This window comes from Rhinolophus hipposideros (assembly GCF_964194185.1).
Source record: "Rhinolophus hipposideros genome assembly, chromosome: 22".
In the NCBI taxonomy this organism is placed as follows: Eukaryota; Metazoa; Chordata; class Mammalia; order Chiroptera; family Rhinolophidae; genus Rhinolophus; species Rhinolophus hipposideros.
In genome coordinates, this window is record NC_138068.1 from 12,458,410 (window position 1) to 12,484,194 (window position 25,785).

Genomic DNA, 25,785 nt, shown 5'->3' on the forward strand with positions numbered 1-25,785 from the left:
CTTCCTCCAGTACATTCTCTACACTGCAGCCAGAATTATCTTTTCAACAGGAACATTCACCCATTTGTGATTTTTCATTACTTCCAGTAAAGTTCAAATTCATGAACGTGGTCTCTAATGTGTACTCTGCTAGTTACCTATCCAAAGACTATCGTCCTCTTGTTCCTTAGTGACATAACCAATTACAGCAGCATGCCCTATGAAAGGACCATCCCAGCCTCCCCAGTAAACAGCGTGTTGGAGAGGTTTGAAAGGTCGTACAGAAATCAGATGCATTGGTAATTCAGTGACTTGAGGGTTGTCTTTCAAAAGGCCAGAATTTCCTTTCTCCCAGATAATGCTGTGTCCTCGTGTCTGCAAAACATCCACAAATGAAACATTTCTCATGTTTTGCCCATGAGATGAAAGTGGATGGTACTGGTTAGAACTTCCAAGTATGTTTCTTGACATGGGAATAGACAGTTGGGTGTGCTTTGCCCATCCCCAATTTCTTCTGCTTTCTGCCAGTTTGAAGGACATGATGGCAGGGGCTTCATCAGCTACCTTAGACATGAACTAGCAATAAGAACTCGAGACATGTGCCTGGGATGGCTGAGCAAAAAGAGCTCAATTAGGACCCTGATGCCCACTAACTATGGAGCGGCTCTAGAGCCCTATACTTTGGACTTCTTTTACATGAAGACATAAGTGTATATCCTAAGTCACTGATAGTTTGCGAACAGCCAAATTGAAAGTTGATACAGGCTTCTAAGCATTTCATGACTTGACCTCTGTCAGTCTTACCTCTCCCTTCATCTTCTTCTCAAATCCAACAGTTCAGCCACGCGGAGTGTTTTTTTGTTCCTCCAGGCTATTTTTCTCCATTGAAAGTCTTCCCAAGCTGCTCTTTCTGCCTGGATTACAACCCCCACCTAGCTAACTCCTACTCACTCCTACTCATGCTCTGGATCTCAATTTAAAAATCAGCTCTTCAGTAACGTACAGGCTAAGATGCCCCTACTTTTTGACACCAGAGCCGTTCCTTGTCATGCTATGTGTTACACTGTGAAGTGTGGTATTCACTCTCTCTCCTCCTCCAAGACAGTACCGCCTTCTTATTCAAACCATATTCCAAAGTCCCAGCACAGGTGTTGTGAGCATTCCTTCAGTAAAAGGAGTAGATGAGTGAGGGGAATATGGTGTTGATTAGAGAGCTAAAGAAATATAGTGGGTTTGATATCTTTGCAATGTGAAAAAAACGAAGTGAAATGGCTGGTATATTATTTGTTTATTATTTACACCGTGCCCTGTTCCAAAAAAGGATGTAAGGAAGCAAGATGGCGGAGTACCACCTCACTTGAGTGCTAAGGAGTTCACATCCATTTAGAGACACTGGTGTAGGAGAGAGACTCTGTTAGAAGGCTGCAGGATAGTTTGGGGGAGGAAGGAGTGCTAAGAAAAGCAGTGGCATCACGTCCTACCTCATCTCCATCTCCTTGCTTGCAAGCTCTACCTCAGGAGTAAGCCAAAAACTGGTGGCAGGGTTGCAGCGGGACAAGGTTAGCAGGAAAGCAGGAGAGGGTTAATTCCCAGGGAGGCACACCACCCCGCCATCCTTTCCTCCTGGTGGTGCCTACTACAAGGAGAGTCTGGTCTTCTCTGAAGGGCCCTGGCTGGGCCTAGGGTCTCAAGTAAAGAATAGCCAGCTCGGTCAGTCCATAGGTGGGGGCCCACTGCTAGCTGCAGGCTCCAGGCTCTGCCCCTCCATCACCCCCACCCTCCTCATCATCAGACTGTGCCAAGGGCGTGTCTGCTCCACCGTCACTGGGATTTGGGCTGTGCAGGTTGGTGGAAGAGTCAGAAGACGAGGAGGAAATGCGGGATGTGGTCCTGTCTGGTATGTGCATTGGCAGGCTCCGCTCCTCTGGATGGTCATCCAGCCCTGCCCAGAGAGAAGAGCTGGTCAGGGTCACAAACAGGGCTTCAGAGGACTCTCAGATATGATCTGGCCGGGAGAAACCGAAGCCCAGACAGGGTCAGGGATTTGTCCAGAGTCTCTTAGCCAGTCCAGCAAAGAGCCAGGTCTTCTGACTCCTAGTTCCTTCTACTTCTGGGATCATCATGTCTGGGCTCCAGAGTGAGGTCAATCAATGCAAGAGCGCAAGTTCTACCTGTCACTTATTTGCTACTGAGTAGCTTTGGGTAATTCACTTTCCCTCTCAAGGACTCTTCTCCTCCTCTGTAAAAAAATGGGATACCTATATTCCAGAAGGGTTCTGAGGGTAAAATCTAAGAATGCTTATGAAGTGTCTGGCACGTAGTAGGCTATCAATAGCAGCAATTTTAAATAAGTGAATATCTTTTGTAAGTTAAACATACAGGCTTTAGAGTAACAGAGCCAGGGTTTGAACCCAGTTTTGCCACTTTCTGGCTATGTGACAACTTCTCTATCTTCCTTCTTTATAAATGGAGATAATACCACCTGCCCTAATAGGACATTGTAAGGCTTGAGATAATATATGTGAAATATTTTAGCACAGTATTAGAAGTCTAATAAAGTGCTCAATAAATATTATTAAGATGACTAATACTGCTTACCTTACCTAATGTAAATATTACATTTTTATATTATTTTAATTACATTAATTTCACAAATGTAAAATTAGCAAAGGCTAAGGGGGCTGGGCATTCCTAGAACCTTGGATTGGGGATCTGTAACCCAGTTCCCCTCAGGGTCAACTTCCTTAAAATCAGAACAAACAGCTGTTTCATGGGTGGCAACGCCCCCTTCCAGCCCCCACGGCTAAACTTCCCCAGCCCAGCCTTGCAGCCTCACTTCAGAGCCCTGACATCCGGCCCTGGCTAACTGGTGCCCAAGTCCCAGCAGAGGGGCATACCAGCCGTCTGGGGGGTTGGTGAAGGATCTTCGCAAGGCAAGAACACATCTGCTCCATCCTGATCCCCAAGGTCAATAAGTTCCACTTGCTCCAGTGCGTCCACATTCACTTCCATGGATGAGATACTACCTATGGGGGCTGCAGATCAAGAAGGGGGCAAGTCAGGAGGACCCAGCGGTAGGATGGTCAGCGATGTGTCAGGTCCAGAGACAGAAGTTCAGAGGACCAAGAAAATAAGAGAGGAGGGGGCCCTACAAGATGTCCTCCCTATCCTAGTCCCTCTCCCCAGGTCTTAGAACTTACGTCTCTGCGACTCGAGATGCAGGTGGGACAAGGGGAAGACAAACTCTGTCTCTGGCTGTAAAATGTCCTCAAAGAATTTCTGCCGCTCCCGCAGGCGGAGCTGCTGGCGCTCCAGGGCTGCCCGAGGATTTGGGTCCATGTCAGCTCCTAGAGGGTGGAGAGCAAGCTATGAAGTTGAGAGGGAATGCAGGGGGGAGGGGGGCCTGGGCTTGGGGAGTCCCACTGCAGCCAGCATCCCAGCAGTGGGGCCTCTGGTTCCAGCCCAGACACTTCTGGACTTGGCTTTCTCCTTCCCCTTCTCTGAACAAAGTCCATTACCACAAACTTCAAGTCTCATGCAGAGGCGGGGCTTACCCTAGCTCCACAAAGGGGATGCCAGTTCCAGGCACAGCAAGAGAGGCTCCTCTGTATTCAGGGGACAGACGCAGCCAATGGCCAAATCTCAGAATCATACCCTCTGAGAGGGGTTGGAGGGACTGGTCTGGCCCAGAAAGGGGAGGCACTTTTTCCACTTTATGGACCTGGCATCTCCTCAGAAGGCCAGGGAGGAGGATGGGACAGAGATCTCAAGGTGGAATGTCTTCTTCCTCTAGTGCTGAAACTCCAGTTCCTGCCCGTTCTTCAGAACCCAGACAAAAGCTAGCTAGAGCCCTCTCTCTTTCCACACACATACTCGCATTACCATCACCCCCATCCACTGCAAACCCTGCTCTGAAGCTACAGACCTGACTTCCAGAGTTAGTTTTGTTCCTAAGGAAATCATCTTTCTAGCCTCAGTCTCCCCATCAGAAAATGCCATAATCATCCTAACTGCCTCAAACAGAAGACACTGCTCTGTAAAAGGTAAAGCTCTGATACCTGTGCTATTCAGAGAACCATCCATAGTCTCTTCTCTGTACTCCCACAGCTCTCTATTTGAGCTCCTCTCCTCTGACATATCTCACTGTCTTATCTCCCCATTAGTCAGTGAGTAGTCACTGGAAGGGCAGGTCCTGAGTCCAATTCGGACTAGGCCCCCAGTGGAGAGCTTTCCAGAACACCAGAGCTCTGCGCTTTCCCAGGACCTGTATTCACTCGCATAAGCCCAGCCTCCTTCCAGGCACTGGGCTCTGAGCCCATCACCGGAGGCCAGGGAGTAACTAACTCGAGGACCAGATCCTCCTCCTCTGTAGACTGCCTTTCCCTCCACATGTGGGTGGACTCGAGACCCTGGCCAGCTCTACAGGCGCTGGGGCGGGCCGCGAGGGACCCAAACCCAAGTGGGCCTGGCAGGGCCACAGAACCGTTGGGAGATTCTGTGGCCACCGGCTGGCGGCGGCGGAGGAAGGAGGCGCTGAGGCCGACTCCTGGGAAAGACTCTGAGAGCTGTGGCCCAGGTCACAACGCTAAAAATACCCAAGCCCCTGGGGCCGTCTGGTCCTGCAGCGGTTGGGGGAGGGCGAGAGAGAGGGTAAGGGGAGTGACAGGGACTAGGGGCTCCGGGACGTCCCCTCTCTTTTCCCTTCCCCCAACCCCATCAATCTCACAAGATTGAAAGAGCTATCCCCTGGGGGCCGCGAAGCCGAGTGCAAGAGAGAGGAAAGGAGTTGTTTACGCGACTAAAGGTGCTGGGGAGAGGGGTGAAGAGATTCGGGGGCAGAAGGCTGCCAGGAGCCCGGCGGGGGACCAGTGAAATGGAGAGCACCCTCTCTTTCTGCCCCACCCGCACTGGAGTCAGTGAGAGCGAAAGAATTCCCTAAAAAGGGACACGCCGCGTCCGCGGGGGAAGGGAGGGGAGGCGACAGAGGCCCCTCCGCCCCGGCCGTCCCCGCCCGCCCGCCCCCCCGACACCAGTCCTCCCCGCAGCACCTGCGCCCGCGGCCACCGCGGAGCCCCTACCTGCCGCGGCCGCGGACCCGCTGACTCAATCTGTCCGCTCAGGCGAGACGGCGGCGGGGGCGTGGGAGCAAACCGCGCCGGCCGGGGTGGGGCTGCGCCGCCGGGTCTCCCCCGGGACGCTCGGGCCCTGGGAGCCGGGAACGAGGAAGAGGCGGGAGGCGGAAGTGGGGGAGGGGTGGCGGCGGGCACACGCGCTCGCCTCTCGTCCGGCGGCCGGGGGAGCCCCTTCGGGCGCGACAGCTCATACTTCCAGAGCGGCCGAAAAGTTCCCGGCTCGCATCCTTCCTCCTCGCGCCCCGCCGGCCTCCTCCGCGCTCTCCCCGCCGCCGCCGTCGCCCGCACGCTCGGTTCCGCACGCTCGGCTCCACTAGCCGCACCCCGCCCGCGGGCGCAGACCCGCTGCAGGAACACGCGCGGGCTCCCGGCCACGCACACTTGCTGCTCCGGGACAACCCCGACCCAACGAGCACGCACCCGCACCCCGACACCCTCGCACACTGATGCGCGCACATCTCGAGAGGGCGCATGCCGGGGAAGAGAGGCTGGGGACCTCCGGAGGGGGAGGGCACCGACCCCATACCTCCTGTCAAGACAGGTGCACTGCGGCGGAGCACCCCCTAACCCTGGGACTCACCCGGCAGCCTCTGGTTCCTGGCTCCGGGACTGGACAGAGCCACCGCCCAGCCTTTCCAGCGCACTGGGCGGGGTGGGCGCCGGGACGGGGCGGGTCAGGGCTGGAGGGGTGGGCCGCTGCGCAGCACCCCCACACACCCGCGAGGAGCCAACTCCTGCAGGGTGCTCAGAAGGGCGCAGCTTGCCGGGGCTGGCGGGGGTGGAGGGGAGAGGCGCCAACTGCGGGCCAATAGGGGAAACGCTTGCCCCCTCGCAGCACCTCCTGGCTCAGACCCGGGCTGGAAGTGTCCAATCTAGTTGCTCCCGGACCCGACTGTGCCCATTCTCTTTCTTCTCCTCCTCTGGTGCTCCTGGCTCCAGGGGGTGGGGGTGGGGGTGGGGGGACAGAGGTGGGAGGAGGTGTCTGTCGGAGATGCTTCAGCCGTGCAGGTCACTCAATCATCCTCCAGCAAGTCAAGAATAGGACTTATCATTGGCACCTCCCTGCCCTTCGCTGCCCACATTCAAATACATCTCCATTTCCTGTCGATTCTCTTTCCTAAATATCCTTCCAATCTACCGTTCCTCTCCGTTTGCACCACCATCTCCCTTGGCTCCTACAGCAGCCTTCTATTAATATATGGTGCTCCTGTCCTCATTCTGGTCCTGCTACCCTCCATTCCCCAGCAGCAGCCAGTCATCATTTCAGAACGCAAGTCGGATGTGCCGCCCCCTGCTTAAATCCCTCCATTGTTAGAATAAAATCTAGGCCTGCTATTTGAGCTGAGTCTTGAAGAAATGAGTTCAACAAGCAGAGATGAGGGGGAAGGGCATGTGCAAAGGGATGGAGGAGTGAAAAGTCATGACAGCTTCAAGTTTCCCTGTCAGGGGACCAGCACTTTACAGATACCTAAAGCACTGCCTCTTCTATTGTTATTGGGATCTCAAAACAACTCTGGGAGATAAATACGGCAAACAGCTTTCCCACTATTTTACAAGCAAGGAAACTAGTTTACGGGAAGCAACAAGTGCAGTGGTTGAAAGCACAGGTGTGGCAGTCAGACCCTCTTGGGTTGTAAACCTAGCTCTGCATCTAGTCAGCTATGTAAAACACTTAATTTCTCTGATCCTGGATTTTCTTGCCTATTAGGTAGGAATAGTTAATTCCTACCTTTTATGAGATACCGGAAAATAAGACCTAGCCATACAATCAGCTCTAATGCGTCTTTTGGAGCAAAAATTAATATAAGACCTGGTATTATATACCCAGTCTTATATAAGACCTGGTATTGTATTATATTATATTATATTATATTATATTACATCACATCACATTACATTACATTACATTACATTACATTACATTATATTATATTATATTATAAAGACCCGGTCTTATAGTAAAATAAGATCGGGTCTTATATTAATTTTTGCTCCAAAAGATGCATTAGAGCTGATTGTCGGACTAGGTCTTATTTCCGGAGAAACACGGTAATTCACATAAAATGCTTAGTACAGGACTTGGACACTTTGGAGATGCTCAATAAACATTAGCTGTTCTGATTGTAATGGATTCTGAGAAAGGGAGTAAACTGCTTTCTTCCATGAATTTCTGAAATTATAGGAAGTACTCTCTAATAGTTAATACTTCTACAGAGCTTAGGTACCTGTCACTCTTATAAGTACTTGGCATATATTAACTCTTAATCCTCTTAACAGTCCTGTGAGGTAAGTACTATTATTTCCACTTTACAAATATAGAAACGAAGATGCAGAGAGGTAAAGGGACTTGTCCAAGACCATACAGTAAGTGATGGAGCTGGAATTCAAACCCAGGTAGGCTGCTTCCAGAGACTGTGCTTGTAATCCCTACTCCCAGCCTGTTCCCATTTTATCTTGTTTCAGTTTTTATCTTCCAACTAATGTTTTGTCAGTTTGATTCCTATTTCTTATTAATGGATGGGGTAAATACTTGGTCTCATTTCCCAGCACAAAGGAATGAGGCCAAGCCATTGTACAGTGGATGAGAACTCAGATCCCAAAGTCACTTCCCCCCTTTTCAGGCTTATCTCTGGGAACAGGACTCCATGGATTATTTTGAATTGACTCCAAGATAGCGACAGATCAGGAACCTCTGTCCCTTCACTTTGCGAGATATTTACCAGATGAAAAGGTAGAGAGAGGAAAAGAATCCGAGCTAGAAATAATTCTGGGTGCTATGCTGGAAGGGTGTCAGCCAAGAGAAAGATCCAGAAATGGATGGCAAAAGGTCTTGAAAGCAACAATGACAAAATACATGGCTTAGACTTCTGGCTTCCACCTAAGATGCAGAAAGCTAAGGAGAGCATCATTACCACATGAATTTTTTTAATTGTTAGGTAATCTATAGAATTATAACTTGTTGAACCCATCAGAGAGCTGAGGTTGCAGAGCAATAAATTAACTTGAATTCCAAAGAAGGACAGGAGCCTCCAAGAAGAAATGGGATGCAGGCACTGGCACACTTGTGAAGCAGGAGGAAGACGAGGAATCCACACAAGCAGGTAAGAGTTAGGCTATAGTTTTTAATTGAATTGCTAAAGGCCCAGTGTGTCTAGTGTGAGAGTATAGAATCTGTGGAAGTCACAGACACTAAAAGTAATCATAGAAACAATAAAACCCAACCCTCGTTCAACTCCTGACAAGATTGACTCAATGCTCCACATTAATGGCCTAAGGAAAGATATGACAATTTCCAAGCATAAATAATATTGTCCTCATTCTCTACTGTTCTACATATTATGTCCAGAAATCAATAAAAAAAATTACGAAAAGCAACTTTACAAAACCAAAAACCAAAAAGTCCTACTGTCAAGAGACAAAGTAAGCAAGAGAACCAGACTCAGGACCCAGATAACCCCCTTGAGTTATCTGACACAGAATTTAAAACAACTACAATATGTGAAAAGCCATAGTGGAAAATAAGGACAATATGCATAAACAGAAGGAGCATTTTATCAGAGATAGAAACTATAAAAAAGAGGCATATGTAAAATGCTAGAAATTTTTAAAAACATGTAACAGAAATGAAGAATGCCTTTGGCAGGCTCATCAGTAAACTCAACACAGCTGAGGAAAGACTCAGTGAACTTGAAGATAGGTCAGCAGACACTACCCAAATTGAAACAGGATAAGAAAAAAGAGTGAAACAAAATTAAACAAAAAAAACAGAACAGAACATCCAAGAGCTAACATATGTGTAATTTGAATGCCAGAAGTAGAAGAGATACAGATAGAAACACACTCACACGTGCACACACACACACAAATATGATCTATCATATTCAAACTGTTGAAAACCACAGATAAAGAGAATATCATGAAGGCATCTAGAGGAGAAGACAAACTACTACAGAAGAACAAAAAAGAATTACAGCAGATTTCTCACCAGAGACATTATATGACCAAAGGGCAATAGAATGGTATCTTTAAAATGCTGAAAGTGAAAACTGTCAACCCAGAATTCTATCTAGCAAAATATCTTTCAAACATGAAGAGATACAAACACTTTTTCAGATGAACAAAAACAGAAAATTAATTACCAGCAGATCAACACTATAAGAAATGGTAAAATGGGTACAAGACAATGGTGGGGGTAAGGGAGGAAATCACTGTAAATTATATAAATGCCTAACCACTATGCTGTACACCTGAAACTAATATAAAATAATACTGAATGTCAACTGTAATTGAAAAACAAAAGAAAAAGAAATGGTAAAGGAAGTCCGGAGGCATAAAAAATACAATACCAGGGGGCCAGCCCGGTGGCTCAGGCAGTTGGAGCTCCATGCTCCTAACTCCAAAGGCTACCGGTTCGATTCCCACATGGGCCAGTAGGCTCTCAACCACAAGGTTGCCGGTTCAACTCCTCGAGTCCCGCATGGGATGGTGGGCTCTGCCCCATGCAACTAAGACTGAACACGGCACCTTGAGCTGAGCTGCCTCCCTGATGGCTCAGTTGGTTGGAGTGCATCCTCTCAACCACAAGGTTGCCGGTTTCGACTCCTGCATTGGATGGTGGGCAGCGCCCCCTGCAACTAGCAACTGCAACTGCAACTGAACCTGGAGCTGAGCTGCGCCCTCCACAACTAAGACTGAAAGGACAACAACTTGACTTGGGAGAAAAAAAAAATACAATACCAAAGAGAAACCTGGATCTAGATATAGAAATGAAGATCTCTGGAAATGGATAGAATAAAGGTAAATATAAGACATTTTTCTGTTTTTAATCACCTTAAAAGATAATTGACTGTCTAAAACAAAGGAATAGCAATACACTGTGGGTTTATAGCATACATAAAAGGAAAATGTATGATACCGGTAATAACAATAGTAAAAATTATAGAATGAAGAATTAGAAATATACTGTTAAATGGTCCCTATGCTATGTAAGAAGTGATATAATATAATAAAAGATTTGCTGTGATTAATTAAACATATATATTGTAAGTGCAAGAGCAACTACTAAAAGAAATGTTAAGAGGTATAAATAACAAGCCAAGAGTGGAGATAAAATGGAATCATAAAAATATGGGGAAGTATCCTCCTGGGTCTCTTTGTGTTCAATGTGACTTGTTGAGTATGTCAAGATCGCAAGGCCCTGACTTCTCTTTCCTCTGGGCCCTTGTTCAGGATTGTGAATATAGCTGGCAATTTTGAGAGGTGAGATCACATCGCACAAAGGCAGGCTTGCTTACTGTTTGCTATAAAAGTGCTGGGCCTGGGTTTCTCAGCCAAAACACAAACCCACTGTGCATCTGAGACCACTGTCATCACCTGTGGGACTTAGAGCTGAGGGAACCAACACAAAACTATGCTGATGTTCATGTTGCTTGGTGTGCTAGGAGTAATAAATTGTCTTGATTGGATACAGTAAGTCTCACTGTCTACTTTTGGTACCATGAGGTTAAGGTTTTTCCCTGACAAAACATAATTAATCCAAGTAAGGTAGAAAAAGAGGAATACAACAGAAAACAAATAGTATGACGGAATATTTTAATCCAACTGTATCGAGAACCAATTAAAAGACAGATTAGTAGACTAGGGGGGAAAAAGCCAAGAGTCAATAATACGATATATACAAGAAACCCCATTTAACTATAAAGAAATACATGAGTTAAAAGTACATGGATGGGGCCGGCCAGGTGGCTTAGGCGGTTGGAGCTCCGTGCTCCTAACTCCGAAGGCTGTGGGTTCGATTCCCACATGGGCCAGTGGGCTCTCAACCACAAGGTTGCTGGTTCAACTCCTCGAGTCCCACAAGGGATGGGGAGCAGCGCCCCCTGCAACTAGCAACGGCAACTGGACCTGGGGCTGAGCTGGGCCCTCTACAACTAAGACTGAAAGGAGAACAACTGGACTTGGGAAAAAAAAAAGTCCTGGAAGTACACACTCTTCCCCAATAAAGTCCTGTTCCCCTTCCCCAATTAAAAAAAAAAAAAAAAAAGAAGTACATGGATGGAATAAGATATACCACACAAACACTAATCAAAGCAAACTGGAGTGGCAGTATTAATATCAGAAAAAGTAGATTTTAAAAGAAGGACTATTACCAGGGATGAAGAAGGACATTACGTAATGATAACAGGTTCAATTCACTAAAAAACAATCATAAATGTATATACATCTAATAATAGAGCTTCAAAAATACTTGAAGTGAAAACCAACAGACCTTTAAAATAAGAGAAAAATCTATAATTCAGGTAGAGAATTCAACACTTTTTTCTCAGTAATCAATAACAAGTTCTAGACAGGAAAAGAGCTAAGGATATAGAAAATCTGAACACTATCAACTAACTTGTTCTGCTTGACATTTTATAACACTTTACCCAACAACAGCAAAATAAACATTCTTTTCAACTGCAAATAAAACATTCACCAAGATATATCATATTCTGGGCCATAAAACAAACCTCAATAAATTTAGAAGAATTTAAATCATACAAACTATGTTTCATGACTATAAAAGAACTAAAATATAATAACAGAAAGATATCTGGAAAACAACCCAATACTTGGAAATAAAACACAACACTTCAAAATAACCCAGGAGTCAAGGAAATCAGAAAAATATCTTGAATTGAATGAAACTGAAATGCAGCAGTGACCCAAAGCACTCCCCATGTTCCTTACTTTCTGTTTATTCAGACCTTTGTGTAGTCCTCTCCAATGCTATTGTCAAGGTTACTCTATAAGACCAACAAGACTTGGCAGAAATGATGGTATATTGCTTCTAAAATTAGGATTTTCAAAAGAAAGGAGCACAGCTTCCATCTTGGGTGTGTGTTCTCTCTATTGTTTGGATCCGTTATTCTGCAGGGAGCATTATAGTACATTGTCAACAGCCCCACAGAGAGGCCCACGTGGCAAGAAACTGAAGATTCCAGCCAACATCCAGGGAACAGAGGCCTGCAGCCACCTCCTGAGTGAGCATGGAAACAAGTTCACGGCCCTAGGAGAGCCTGGAGCTGATGCACCTTTGGCCAGCAGCTTGACTGTAACCTCATGAGAGACTGAGGCAGAACCACTCAGCTAGAGCATTCCTGGGCTCCTGATGCTCAGACCCTCTGAAATAAAGAAATACCTCTTGTTTTAAACCACTAAATTTGGGTATAATTTGCTCTGCAGCAATAGATAACATATAGAGATTTGGGTACTGGGGTAGAGTGCTGCTGTCACAACTCCCTACAATATGGGAGTGGCGTTATGTAATGGACAATACATTTTGAGAAGAGTGGAGTGAAAGTGCCTTGACAAAGCTGTTACTAGAAGCCTCCCGCCTTGGATAGGCTGCAGTCAGGGTAAATACTACTGGAAGCTGGGGGAAGAAGAATTCTTCATGTTATGTTGTAGCACAAAGTTCAGCAACCCTGTTGCCTGTAGTTACATGGAAAGGACAACAACTTGACTTGGGGGAAAAAAAACATGCCTGATGAGTTCAGTGATCTAGCTAAGGATATTTCCAAGTAAAGTGTTCAAGTGGTCTCTCTTTGCTGCTTATAGTAAAATGCAAGAGGAGAGACAGAAACTAAAGCAGCAATTCTCAAATGAGAGGGATGTTGCCGCCTGGGGGACATTTGGCAATGTCTAGAGACATTTTTGGTTGTCAAAACCGGAGAGGTTGTTACTGCCTTCATAGTTAGTAGAGGCCAAGGATACTTAAGTATCCTACAATGCACAAGACAGACCCCTCTCCCCACCACCACCTCCCCTCACATCAGAGAATTATCCTGGTAGTAGCCAGTTAGCTCAGCTGGTCAGACTGTGGTGCTGATAACACCAAGGTTGCCGGTTCGATCGCCGCATGGGCCACTGTGAGCTGCTCCCTCCTTAAAAAAAAAGGAGAGAGAGAGAAAAGAAATGGTATCAGGTGCCTCAATTAAAAAAAAAAAAATTATCCTGCCCAAAATGTCAACAGTGCTGAGGTTGAGAAACCCTGAGCTAAAAGGAAGAACTGTTAAGTTTGAAGGATTCAGGACTGGATGGCAGAAAATTCTCAACCTCTCCAAATGGCAAATGATAGCAAAACTAAGAAATGGTTTCCTAATAAAGCAGCTCAAGTCCAGCACATAGCCAACAAACAAACAACAACAACAACAAAACATGGTCCAAAAATGAAACTGAGAATGTGACTGTAAAACCTTTTGTTTACATCTCAGAAAGATTTAAGACAATGCCTCAGTGTACTATTCAGATAGAAAACCTCTAAAGAGATGATAGGTGTGTCTTACAGATCCTGTGAATCAAACAATACAGATTCTAGAAAGCTTAAGGGTATTGTCCCTTAGCCATTTTGGCAGAAGCCTAATGGAGAGAAGGACTTATCATAGAAATTGTAAGCATGGTTTTTGTCTGATAGAGTGGACCTAAATCAGATTCAGAGACCCACAAGCTCTTAAAAGAATTACATTTCCACATACATCTCCAGCTTGGGCTTATAGGGATGATAAAGGAAGTATAGAATAAAAAGAGAATTTCCGATTCTGAACAAGATGGGGTAGATGCATTCCTCTTTATCCCTCCCACTAAGTACAGCTTAAAATGCTGGACATTATATATAAAACAAACATAAAAAGGCAGACCAACCAGGAACCCTCGTACTCAAATGATACAACAGTGAGTCCATGGGTTTTCTTTTTGCTAGGGTGCTAGAAAAGCCTGCAACCTGGAAATGCCAAACAGGCTGACAAAAATCACCCCCACGAAAAACCTGTTTTCTGTCAAAGGACTGGGAAAGGGGCACCCTAGCAAGACAGAAATCTTTTGACATGACATGCCCCACTCCAGCAAAACCTCAGTTCCAACTTCCACTAGCATAGGCAGAAGGGAAAGCCTAGACTTTAATCTTTCTCTTGTGATAACAAGACACCAGTCCCCCTCACCTCCAGGTGGTGTTAGAGGAGACAAAGAGGGGAGTCAGGGCTTTCCTCACTGCCCAGCAGTAACAAGAACCCTTCCTGACAATTTCTATGGTGTCAGTGGAGGCCATGTAGGGAGCCCACACTGGCACCCCATCCAACAATAATGAAGCACCACTCCCTTCCCCCAATGTAAAGGAGGTCAAGTATAGAGCCTATATGAGCACCTCTGCCTAGCAGTGATCAGGCAACCCTCCCCTTCCCCTACAGTGTGTGGTCAGTGGGGACCATGTAGGGAAGCCTGGACTTTCACTCCCTCCCGAAGGAAAAGAGTTGTGCCCCCCCATATCATTGGCCCAGGTCAGCAGAGTCCTACTAAAACAGAAGACTTAAACGAGATCCAGAGTCTCATAACATAATTTCTGAAATGTTCAGTTTAAATGAAAATAACTCACCATACCAAGTACAAGGAAAATCTCAACTCCGACAAGAAAAGACAACCAACAGATTCCAACAGATCACAGGATGTTGGAATTATCTGATAAGGATTTTAAAACAGTTATTACAAAGATGATTCCATAAGCAATTACAAAGATTCTAGAAATAAATGAAAAATTAAAAATATCAGGGGGAAAAAATAGAAGATACAAAGAAGAACCAAACAGAAATCTTAAAACTGAAGAAAAACTAACTATACCAGGTTGAAAGTGTCCTCCAAAAGTTCATGTCTACTCAAAACCACAGAGTGTGACCCTCCTTGAAAATAGTGCCTTTGTAGATATAAGTAGTTACGATGAGGTCATCTGGATTGGGGGGGCACTGAGTCTAATCACTGGTATTATTATAAGAAGATGTGAAAACATAGAAAGACACAGAGGAGAATACCATAAGAAGATGGAGACAGACATCAGAATGATGGGTGCACAAGCCAAGGAACGTCAAGGATTGCTGGACATCAGCAGAAGCGGGGAGAGAGACCTGGAACAGATTCTCCCCTGGAGCCTCCAGAAGGAACCAACAACACCTTGATTTTTGGAGTTTTGGCCTTTAGTACTGTGTGAAAATAAATTTCTGTTGTTTTAAGCCACCAGGTTTCTCGTAATTTGTTACAACAGCCCTAACATAGAAAACAAAAATTTTAAAAACTCACTAAATAGGCTCAATAGAAGAATGGAGATAATATTTGTATTAGATAACAAACAGTACCATATTTATACAATGAAATACTACTCAGTAATGGAAAGAAACTAGGGTTTCCAGGTGGGAATTCCCACCCATTCTCAGGGAGTTTTTTTTCTCTTTCCAGTTCCTGAATCCCGAGAAAAGTTGGTCGGGAAATCGGGAAAATCGGCTCCTTGAACCCAGGTGGTTGGTAGTATTGGCGGTCCCTTTGTGAAAACGATTCATCGTGGAGAAAAGCAAACAGTTTATATCTCAGGATTCAGGAACAGGAAAGCGAAAAAAATTCCTGAGAACGGGCAGGCATTCCCACCTGGAAACCCTAAAAGAAACAAACTACACCCAACATATACGAACCTCAAATGCATTGTATTAAATGAAAGGATTCCAGAATTCAAAAGGCTGCGTACTGTAGGATTCCATTTATATGATGTTCTGGAAAAGGCAAAGCTATAGGGACTGAAAACATCAGTTATTGCCAGGGCCAGGAATGGGAGGAGGGTTAACTAGAAAGAGATTTTGCCCACAGGAATGTAGGGTTATGAAACCATTCTATATATTGATTGTTGTGGTTACAATAGTAGGCACCTGCCGAAACTCACAGAACGTACTAAAAACGTGAATTTTCACGTATGTAAAATATAGCCCAATAAACCTGACTTCAGAGAAACTAAAGCACGAGAAGAAACGAAACAAACAAAAAGAGTGGAACCTCACATTCATTAGGATGACTACTATCAAAAATAATAAAAACAACAGGTATTGGTGAGGAAGTGGGGAAAATGGAACCTCTGCGCATTGTTCGTGGGAATGTAACATGGTGTAGCCACTGTACAAAACAATATGGCAGTTCCTCAAAAAATTCAAAAGAGAATTACCATATGACCTGTCAATTCTACTAATAAGTGTATACCCAAAATAATTTAAAGCAGTGCCTAAAAGAGATTTCTGTACACCTGTGTTCACAGTGGCATTATTTACAATAGCCAAAACATGGAGACAACCCAGGTGTCCATCAATAGATGAACGGATAAACCAAATGTGGCATACACATATAATAGAATATTATTCAGCCTTAACAAAACGTAAGGGAATTCTGGTACAGACTATAACATGGATGAACCTTGAGGACATTTTGCTGAGTGAAATAAGCCAGTCACAAATAGACAAATATTGTATGATTCCACTTACAGAAGAAACCTAGCGCAGTCAAATTTATAGAGGCAGAAAATAGATGGGTGGTTGCCAGGGGATGTGGGAGGGAAAAATGGGGGAGCTGTTGTTTAAGGGGTATTGTTTCAGTTTTGCAAGATAAAAAGAGTTCTGGAGATGGATGGTGGTGATGGTTGCACAATGTGAATGTACGTAACACTCCTGAACTGTATACTTAAAAATGAGTAAGTGGTAAAGTTTATGTTATGTGTACTTGACCACAACTTAAAAAAAGGAAAAGAGTGGTGGTTTTCCACTTGAGATTCTTGGAGTTAGTCCACAAGGCTTACCAGCTGTGTGTCACTGGATACGTCTCTCTCCCTACAGATGGTTTTTCCCATGTAAATGGAAGGACCAAACACGATGGAATATGGAAAACTGCTTTGGGAGCCATTGCTGGGGTACAAAGTGTGGTCATGGAGAACTCCGTCTCCTTGGGGATGAACGGCCTGTGTAGGCACAGCTCCTGTAGAGAGGGGAGAGTGAGGGCTAAAAGTGTGCACTAGAATAGAATGGCAGAGGCTTGGCCAGGCTCCCAGCGCTGAATCCAGCCACCCTGCCTAGTTGCCAGAGCCCTTCCAGGGCTCTCTGGACCCTCAGGATAAACTGCAACAAGTCCTGAGAGGTCTGTGTGTTGCTCATTCTGCAGTTTCAGCCGCTGCTACTCTTGGCCCCTACTTTCTACTCTGGCAACATAATCGTTCATAATTCCCACAGCTTTTTTTTTTTTTTTTAAATCCCTCTTTGAGAATGCCCTGCCCAGCTCACACCCCTTTGCCATTCCTCAGGCTGGTCCTCTGTGTTTCAACAGCCTGCAGAATTACCTTTATCACAGATAATACTACTTATTTCACTTTTTCAAAAATTACTAATGAGGTACCCATTATCTGCCAGGCACTATTCTAAGCCTTTGGCGTTTATCAATGAACAGAACAGACAAAACCCCCTACCATAAAGGAGCCCATATTCTAGAGGTACCTCTGCCCTAGGCCTTTGAGCTTGTTGAGGGGAGGCATCTTTTGCCTCATGTTGCTGTCCTTGGTGCTTAGCGCACAGTGGGTCCCCAACCCTTGGTGCCCAGGGGGCTTAGTGGCAGGTGTAGAAGATTCTGATGCAGCCCACTAGAGTCCAGTAGATAACTGAAGTTGTGCTGAGCAGGCAGAGGAGCCAAGGAGTATTGAAATAGACAGGACGGAGAGAGGGGTGGGGGTCCTCCGTGTCTTCCCTCTCAAGTCACCTCCTGGGTTTCTTCCCTGGGCTACAGCATGTTTAGCCACCGCCCCTCCCCCACTTCATCCCAATGATAAAGGACATTTACATGTAAGAAGCTGCCCTGAAGTGTAGGCTTGGTCCATGAGCCGGAAAAGACAGAGCTAGCACACCTCGTATGCACGCACCTATCCGCCCGAGAAGTGGTCTGGTGTGGAGCGGTTGCCACCCTTGCTTACGTATCTGATTGGCCCACTGTATGGGTGCTGCTGGAGAAGGCATGTCTCACAAACTCTTCAGATTATTCTGATGCAGCCCGAGTTATTTAAGTCCCCCGTCTGTCTCAACCCTTCCCCACAGCTCCTTCTCTGCCCTCATCTCCTGCCACCACCACTCACTTCCTTCAGGGCTCTGCTCTAATCTCATCTTGTTGGTGAATCTTTCCCATTCCACCCTTTTTGATGCAGCATGCCTTCTACCTTCGCTCTCCTGTCCCCTCTGCTCTGTTTAATTTTCGCCACACCCTTACTTCCATCTATGGTATGCTGGAACTGATCCATAAAGGCTCCATAAAGCCTATTACATTTTCAGGATCTCTGCTGGCTGGTTGTTAGGCATACCCATCATTAAAAATTAAATTATACAAGCTTAATTAAAATAATGACATTAAAAACAAAAGTGCAAGATGCTCAAACTCATCACCTTCCCTTTTTTTTGACTACTTCTTACTATTACCTATATTTGAGTCTTTACATCTGTAATAATATAGTAGAAATATATAAGGTATAATGGTATGTACTCTGCATTTCTATTCAACTCTGTATTCAGTGACATTACATTGGGAGCTTGAAATCAGCCATGGTAGGAGTGTTGCTACCACAGAAATAAGTGAACGTGATAATTCAGGTTTGATTTATTGTTTTGTTGATTGTCTAGACCAGACAATCTGGTCTAGATTGTCTAGATTGTCTAGACCAGTTGATTGTACAGCCCATCAACTGTAAAGTTTTATTGCAAAAAGCCATGTCCACTCATTTATATATTAACTCTGGCTGCTTTCACACTACAACAGCAGAGTTGAGTAGTTGAAACTATATGGCCTGCAAATATATATATATATGTATTTTTTAGAACATATACTTCCAGTATTTGAAAACTGTGATCCAATATAGCACATAAGTTGATCACGTCATTGATGAATGAGTGGAATTCCAACATCTTTGTTCTTTCACTTTTTCACTTTCTTCTTACTCTTTAGTGTAAATGAAAATATTAACATTCATGTTGGAACTACATTTGTCCATCCATTACAACCATAGGTTGGCTATGGATATAAGAGGCACAATTCAAGAAAAGTATACTGTAAGAATCAAATGGCTATAGAATGTGCAATACAGACTATTGCAGAATTTCGTTACTTCAGATTTCTATCAGTAAAACTTATAATAAACACACACACATACATTGCTTCTGAGAGCCAACTGTTAGATATTTACAAGCACCCACATTGTCTTGTTTATCCTCCACTAGAATGTAAGTTCCTCGAGGGTAAGAACTTTCTTTGATTCTAACACTTAGAACATCTGCCCTGCAGGTGCAGTTAACATGTGACATGAACGAAGAGATGAGCTTAGTTGGGAAGCCCTGGTTTCATAAGCTGACTATCAGACCTTAGGTTTCCGGCTTGACCATTATCTAGCTGTGTGGCCTTGAGTAAATTATTTAACCTCTTTGAACCTTGGCTGTTTCGTTAAAAAAGAGGGGATAATCCTCTTAGGTCACAGGGAGGTGGTGACAATATAGGCCTCTGCCTGGTACCTACTAAGTTTCTCCACAGATGGGAGTTTCTGCCTCACCCTCCACCCCCCACCCCTGCCACACACATACTCCTTGGAGACCCAGCCCTGCTGCTGTCACACATTTCAGTGATGTCACAGCTCCCCTCCCTGGGAGTTGCAGCACAGCCATCCTGATGCCCAGTCTGAGTGCTGGCTGAACTGAGAGGGGCAGGGCACAGAGAGTATCTGGTACCAGTCTTGCTCTGTCTGTCTTTGAAGCCTCAGAGCCCCAGCATGAGTCCATCAGCAAAGAAGAGGCCCAAGAATGAAGTGATTTTTGAGGTTGGACTAAGGACTGAACCTAGAGGGGGCCTTACAAAGAGTAACTAGGGCAGGTGGAGGGAAAGGGAGAGGTGAAGGGTGAAGGGAGGTCAAAAGAGTTAGAATGGTCTCCCCATTTCTGCCCTCAAACCAAAGTGACAAAACTCCTAGTCTAGGGATGGTCAAATAATGAGGCAAATGGAGAGGCATCGGAGGCGTTTGGCGGGATTCTTCCTGTGGTAGCTCTCTCTCTCTCTCTCTCTCTCTCTCTCTCTCTCTCTCTCTCTCTCTCTGTCGCTCGCTCTCGCTCTCTCTCTCGCAGGTGCAACATAAAGAACCGCGGGACAAGATACAGCAGGCTGTCAACAAAGTAATTAAGCAGAACCAACTTAAAATGGTAAGATGCCCCCATCCTGGTCCAGCCGAGGAGAGCCTGAGCACCCATGCAGTACTTACTGGCCCTGGGTGCCAGCCTGAGTGACCCAGAAGTCACCAGGCTGAGTTGAGCCAAAGTGCGGGTGGAAGGGGGAGGCTGTCCCAGGAAAGCTGAAGCTTCTGTTTTCCTGGTTCCTTGACTCTGGCAGGTGTTAAAAAATTTGTCGCTCTTGAGGCTACTCAAGAACTCGAACCCCCGGATCAAAAAACTGTATAAACTGGCCAACATGTGTTGGAATTCACTGCTCAGAGCTCCAACGATCCTCCTGATCTCCTCTGGGTGAGCTCAACCCCCACCGTGGACCCACGCTCTCTCTACTAGGAACAGGAACTGTGCTAGGGAATGTAGAAAACCACATTTTCACAAAGCCTCTGTGAGAAAGGTATTAACGAGCCCTATTTTACTGAGCTGAGGCTCAGGAGATGAAATGACCTGTCCCAGTTACCTGACCTGGTAAGTGGCAGAGCCAGGATTTGAAGCCATTCCTGTCTGATACCAGAGCTGTGATCTTAACCATGGTCAACATCCAATTATGGGACTGACCACCACTGGGGTCCCTGAGCAGGAGGGACACTCCTCCCTTTCTCAAGTCAATACAACCTCAGGATTTACTAGCAGACTAGGCATCTTGCTGAGGCTCAATTTCCTCATCAGTCACTGAGAATATTAAGAAAGCTCACGTTTATTAGGCACCTGCTAAGTGCCAGGTACTGTGCTAAGTACTGTACAAGCATGTCCCCATTTAGTTTGTTCTTCCTAACTATCCTATTAGATAGACAGAATTATTCCAGTTTTGCAGATGAGGAAACTAAGGCTCTGAGAGCTTAGATGTCTTGCCCCAAATCACACAGATGGTAAGAGACAGAAGCGAATTTGAACCCCAGCTTGTCTGTCTCGAAAGCCTGTGCTCTATAAGCCGTTCTGCCGCTTCACTGTGTCCCACTGTGCAGGACTGTGAGGGCCCGGGCCTGCCACACAGTGGCACTCAGTCAATAGTGGCCATTATTATCGTCACTATTGTCATTATCTTGAGCCCGAGGCCTCGCCCCTCTCCACACACTCAGCTAGGACAGTGGTGCCACTTTCCAGAGGACTCAGTGTATTCTAGACACCTTTTGGGAAAGTCCCTTCCAGCACTTAGTACCTCTGGACAACTCCACCTCTCTGGGCTCGTCCTCCTAAGCTCGCCTCCTAGAGCAGGCAAGAGGGTCAGGGTCACCTAGTCCATAGTTTTCCAACAGCATAGTTTTTTAAAGCAGAAAAACCTCTTCAAATATTTGTCCCCAAACCCCAGTTGTGTTGTTGTGGGGGAAGGTATCCTGCCCTCACCCTGCCCTTGTGGGTTGAGGGGAACCCTCAGATTTCTTGGAACACAATTTGAAAACAACCACTGGACTCGTTCGCCCCATCCACCTAAATCCAGAAGGCAGAACCCTACCCTACTGGCCGATGCAGACCATCTGTATTCCTAGTGTCCTACCTACTAGTGATTGCCTTTCGCCTTCCCAACCTCTCTCATCCCTGCTGCCAATAGTATCACAGCCCCTGTGCCTGAGCGCAAGACCTCTGGGTGGTAGAGAAGTTCCTTTTCAGGCCCTCTAGCTTTTTTGTTTTTGTCTTTTGTTTTTTTGTGTAAGAGTTTATTTGAGCCCAAACTGACAACAGTTGCCAGGAAGCAAGATCTCAAATGCCCTCCCTTTAGCTTTCTTAACAGGCTCCCCTGAGCTGGCTGCACAGCAACTGTGCTGGGAGTAGGCTAGAGGACCGGGCTTTAGTCCTGCTCTGCTGACTGCCGTTCCTCTCCTTGCCAGGAATGTCGCTCTCGGCAATGGAGTGGACCAGAATAACGAAGAGCCCCAGCAGGCTAGGTGCTCTAAGAAGAAACAGGAGACCAAGAAGTTAGAGTCGAAGCGCAAGGTGGGGGTGGGGAAGAGGAAGGAGGCCCAGCAGCCATGTGCAGCAGTGCCAAGGAGAAAACAGGTGGAACCTGAGATCCCAAGGACATTGAGGAGTCATGGCCTGACCGCCAGCCTTGGAGCGCAGGGGAGGCAGCGACCCACTGAGTGTGCCCAAGTCATCTTCCTGAAGACCCACCAGCAGAGAACTGCCGTGGGGTACATGGAGCAGCTGGCAGCAGCTGACCAGTGGATCTGGTTTGAGGGGCTGCCCACACGAGTCCACCTCCCGGGGCCCCGCGTGATGTGCAGGGCATCCACCCTGCGCTTGGTCAAGCGCTGCTGCACCCGTTTCTGCTCTGCATCACTTGAGCTGCCGATGTACCATCCGTACAGGCTGTGACGACGCCACTGCCAGGCAGGGTGAGCTGCACAAGCCAGGCCCAGAGCTGGGCCCGAGTCGGAGGGCTTGGCATCCGGAATCTTGGGGGCTGTGGCTGGCAGGCCCCACTTCATACCTAGAAAGGGAAGCTCAGAGAGGAGGAAGCTACTGGCCGAGGCCATGCAGCAGGGCAGGGGCTAGGTTGGAGCCTCCCAGAATCCCACCAGGGGCTCTGGGGAAGGAAGGTACACTGGGAATGTGGGTTCTGAGGTGAGTCATCCCACTGCTTGCAGGCCTCAGGAGTGGCCACAACGGCTACGGTTCAGAATCTCACAGAAATCTGAGTAAGCACGTTTAGGAATTTCTAACTGTGGGGGGAGGGGAGTGGTCAAGCAGGGCTCTGCCCCATCCCATCCCCTCTCAGACAAAATCTACCCTCTATTTGTTTTATTTATTCATGCTTCAAATAAGATTTACTCTACAACAGTTCCTCAGCACGAAAAATACTCCAGCCGCTCCATGAGAGAATTCAGGTCCCAAGAAAGGAAGGGGGTGATGGGCTCGGGGGTGCAGACGAAACGGAGGCTTCTCCTTCACAAAACCCCTGGCCTCCCACGTGCCATAGCTCGCAGCGCCAGGCCCCTAAGCCCTCTCCCTGGACGGCAGCGCCCCCTGGGGGCGGTCTTAGCTCCTAACACCGCCGTCTCTCCCGCAGGTTACGGCCTTGGATGGGAGCCAGAGTGTGAGCGGAGGGCAGAGATCATGCAAACATCTGAATCGGAAGGCTGGACGGGAAAATTCGCGAGTATACGAATAAAATCTCCCATATGGCACTGAAGAATACTGCGGCCGGCTCTGCGGTGTTTGTCTGGGTCTGGAAAGGCGGGAGGCAAGAGGCCCTAGCGGAGGTAGTGGGAGAGTGATCAGGGCTTCAGGCTTCTCCTATGCCATCCCCAGGTCCTTACGGTCAGTCTAGAACCCGGAACAAAGAAGCCAGCGAGCTGCACCCCTTCCCACCTCCGCGCACGGACCTCCTGAGTGGTGGACTCTATGAAGTCATAGAAAGGGAACACTTTTTGGGTGTTTCCTGGGTGCCAGATGCCTCACAATGGCCCTGCAAGCCAAAGAGACCAGGAAACCGCGGTGCCGAGACTGGAAGTCCTTGCCCAGACTCACACCGCTTGGAGCTGTGGAGCCAGAACTCCAATCTGGGTCTCCTGGCTGCTCTCTTTTTCCTTTTCCGAAGAAAGGAAAAATGCCCACGGGAACATCCAGCCCATCATGCCTGTGCATTACCCTAATTATCATAGCCTCGGGTGTCAATAAATGGGTGTCGCTGGGCCCTGCCTGAGTCACTGAAAGCACCTGATTACGGAAAGCAGCAAGTCAAGTGGGAAGCTGGTACTGTCCCAACTGCTCCCACGTGACATGGCTCATCCATCATCCAACCCTCAGCCCTGCTCCACCCATCTGGTCGGGGTCACCCTGTGGGCAGAAGCCACAGGGCCCTGAACAGTTGGGGAGAGAAAAGCCCAGGCTTTCTCTGGATGAAGACTATAATCCTCCTTATTCCCCTAGAGGCAGGCTGAGTGGAGCGGGTGCCCTGGGGAAAGCACTGAAATCACGCAGGGATGCAGAGCCTCCACCCCACCCCCGGAAGCCCTTGATGGAGAGGGATCCCCACACTGGCAGAGGGAGAAAGACGGGGGAGAGGTGGTCTCCCCCTGAGCCCGCCTGCTCACACCCCACCTCCCCACTGGTGCTCAGCACCATGCTGAGAATCACCTGGCCCGCACCTGCAGAAAATGGACCGCGTCTCCCTTGGGGAGGCGCGGGACGGCTGTGCGCCGCCCGGCTCTGCCAGGGGAAGGCTGACCCGCGCCTCGGCGCACGCTTGCTCTTTGCCGCCGCCTGCCGCCTTTCTGCGGCTGTGCTCGGGCACCTGCAGGGCATCCCTCCACGGCATCCCTCCACCCCCCACCCCCACCCCGGCACTTCCGCGCAACCGCCACCCGGTAGCCTCCACTCCAAGCTATCTACCTTCCCACTCAGCTTGCACCCTAGCCCAGTTCCTGAGTCTCCATTTCGTTACTCTTGCTGTACGTCATCAATCCCATCTAGCTTCTAAAATAACCTTTACTCGATCTTTCCTCCTAAGCATTTTCCATTTCATCATTCCACTTTCACATGAACTTCGGCCCTGCACGCGCCATCACAGGCTATCAGCAGGCGGTCAGCAAAGGTACTCCCACCCTCTCCCCCGCAAAAAAAAAAAAAAAAACCTGTCGGATGGGCCCCCTGCATAATTCTTCAAGGGAGCCTGCCCAGGGAACCCCAACTGGGGGCCCAAAGGATTGCCAGCTTCTGCTTTGCCTCATAGGGAGCCAGAGCTTGGCCCGGGTTGCCCATCACCGGAAGTGACATGGAGTATTAAGTAGAACGGAGCCTGTGAGACCAAGTGTGGCCAGGGCACCGCGGGGAGTGAGGGGTGGGGGAGGGCAAGGATGCAGGCCTAGGGTTAGTGACTGGCAGCAGTACACTCTTCCAGCCATATCCTAACCTGAACTTCAGGCAACCTGCCCCCCACAATCCCACAACTGGGGTCTTCCCACTACACGTTCCCTTGGTTTCACCACTTCAATCTGAGGTTCCTCTTCTGGCTCAGATCCTGATTTGGGCAGGAGGCTGCAACAGATATCAGGGATCAGAGACCACCGCAGAAATGGCTCCCTAACAATTAACTTGGGGCAGTGGGGAAGGCGGGGAATTAACTTTAAAGTAGAGTGACTTTCAACAAGTCACATGACCTCATTGAGCCTACTTCATCTCTATTAAAAAGGGCTATTAATATCCATTCCATAGGGCTTTGAGCAAATCAGGCTGGCTGTAGGTGAAGCCAATTTATGGGGTGTTGAACAAATGTTTGGCCTTTTCCCCACGCCCTCTCTTCACCCTCATAAAACCCTGAGGCCAGTATGGACGCTGTTTCTCACTTATGAGCAGCTGCCGAACTGCCCAATAAGGGAACGAGCTGCTTATTAAACAGTCAGCCCTGTGCTCACATTCACAACCTTTTGCTCAAATGGCATGTGGATTCCCAAGACTATCCCTCTCCTCATCTGGACCACGCACACTCCAAACACGACTGGAACATGAAAAAATGAAGCTGTGCAGGCAGAGGGGCATAGCTTCTTATCAGCTGTGTGGTCACGTTAGTGTCTCCTTATCCTCAATTTATCTGCCAAACGAGGGAAATAATGGTGCCTGCCTTCTTGGATGAAGTGAGAACACAGAGAAAGCACTTTGCA

The 25,785-nt window shown here is 47.3% G+C and overlaps 3 protein-coding genes across 3 annotated transcripts in view; 1 reads left to right on the forward strand and 2 right to left on the reverse strand.

Annotated features, from left to right (window-relative positions):
• Positions 1-1,249: 1,249 nt before the first annotated feature.
• DBNDD2 (dysbindin domain containing 2) overlaps positions 1,250-25,785 on the reverse strand; it is a 31,195-nt gene continuing 6,659 nt past the window's right edge. Inside the window, exons 3-5 of the mRNA XM_081034371.1 lie at positions 3,180-3,326; positions 2,877-3,014; positions 1,250-1,921 (exon numbers count right to left, since the gene is read on the reverse strand). Of these exons, the coding sequence (XP_080890497.1) occupies positions 1,716-1,921; positions 2,877-3,014; positions 3,180-3,326 (491 nt within the window). The 3' untranslated portion in view covers positions 1,250-1,715. The remainder of the gene's footprint in view (positions 1,922-2,876; positions 3,015-3,179; positions 3,327-25,785) is intronic.
• Positions 3,190-25,785, reverse strand: part of SYS1 (SYS1 golgi trafficking protein) — a gene marked incomplete at its 5' end in the record, with an annotated part of 29,730 nt that continues 7,134 nt past the window's right edge. The window contains one exon of the mRNA XM_081034373.1: positions 3,190-3,326. Within this exon, the coding sequence (XP_080890499.1) occupies positions 3,320-3,326 (7 nt within the window). The 3' untranslated portion in view covers positions 3,190-3,319. The remainder of the gene's footprint in view (positions 3,327-25,785) is intronic.
• On the forward strand, positions 19,738-22,498 carry TP53TG5 (TP53 target 5; the record flags this gene model as incomplete). The annotated part of the gene is made up of 4 exons (XM_081033334.1): positions 19,738-19,785; positions 20,087-20,161; positions 20,349-20,479; positions 22,012-22,498. 4 exons carry the CDS (start codon positions 19,738-19,740, stop codon positions 22,496-22,498), a joined length of 741 nt encoding a protein of 246 aa, XP_080889460.1.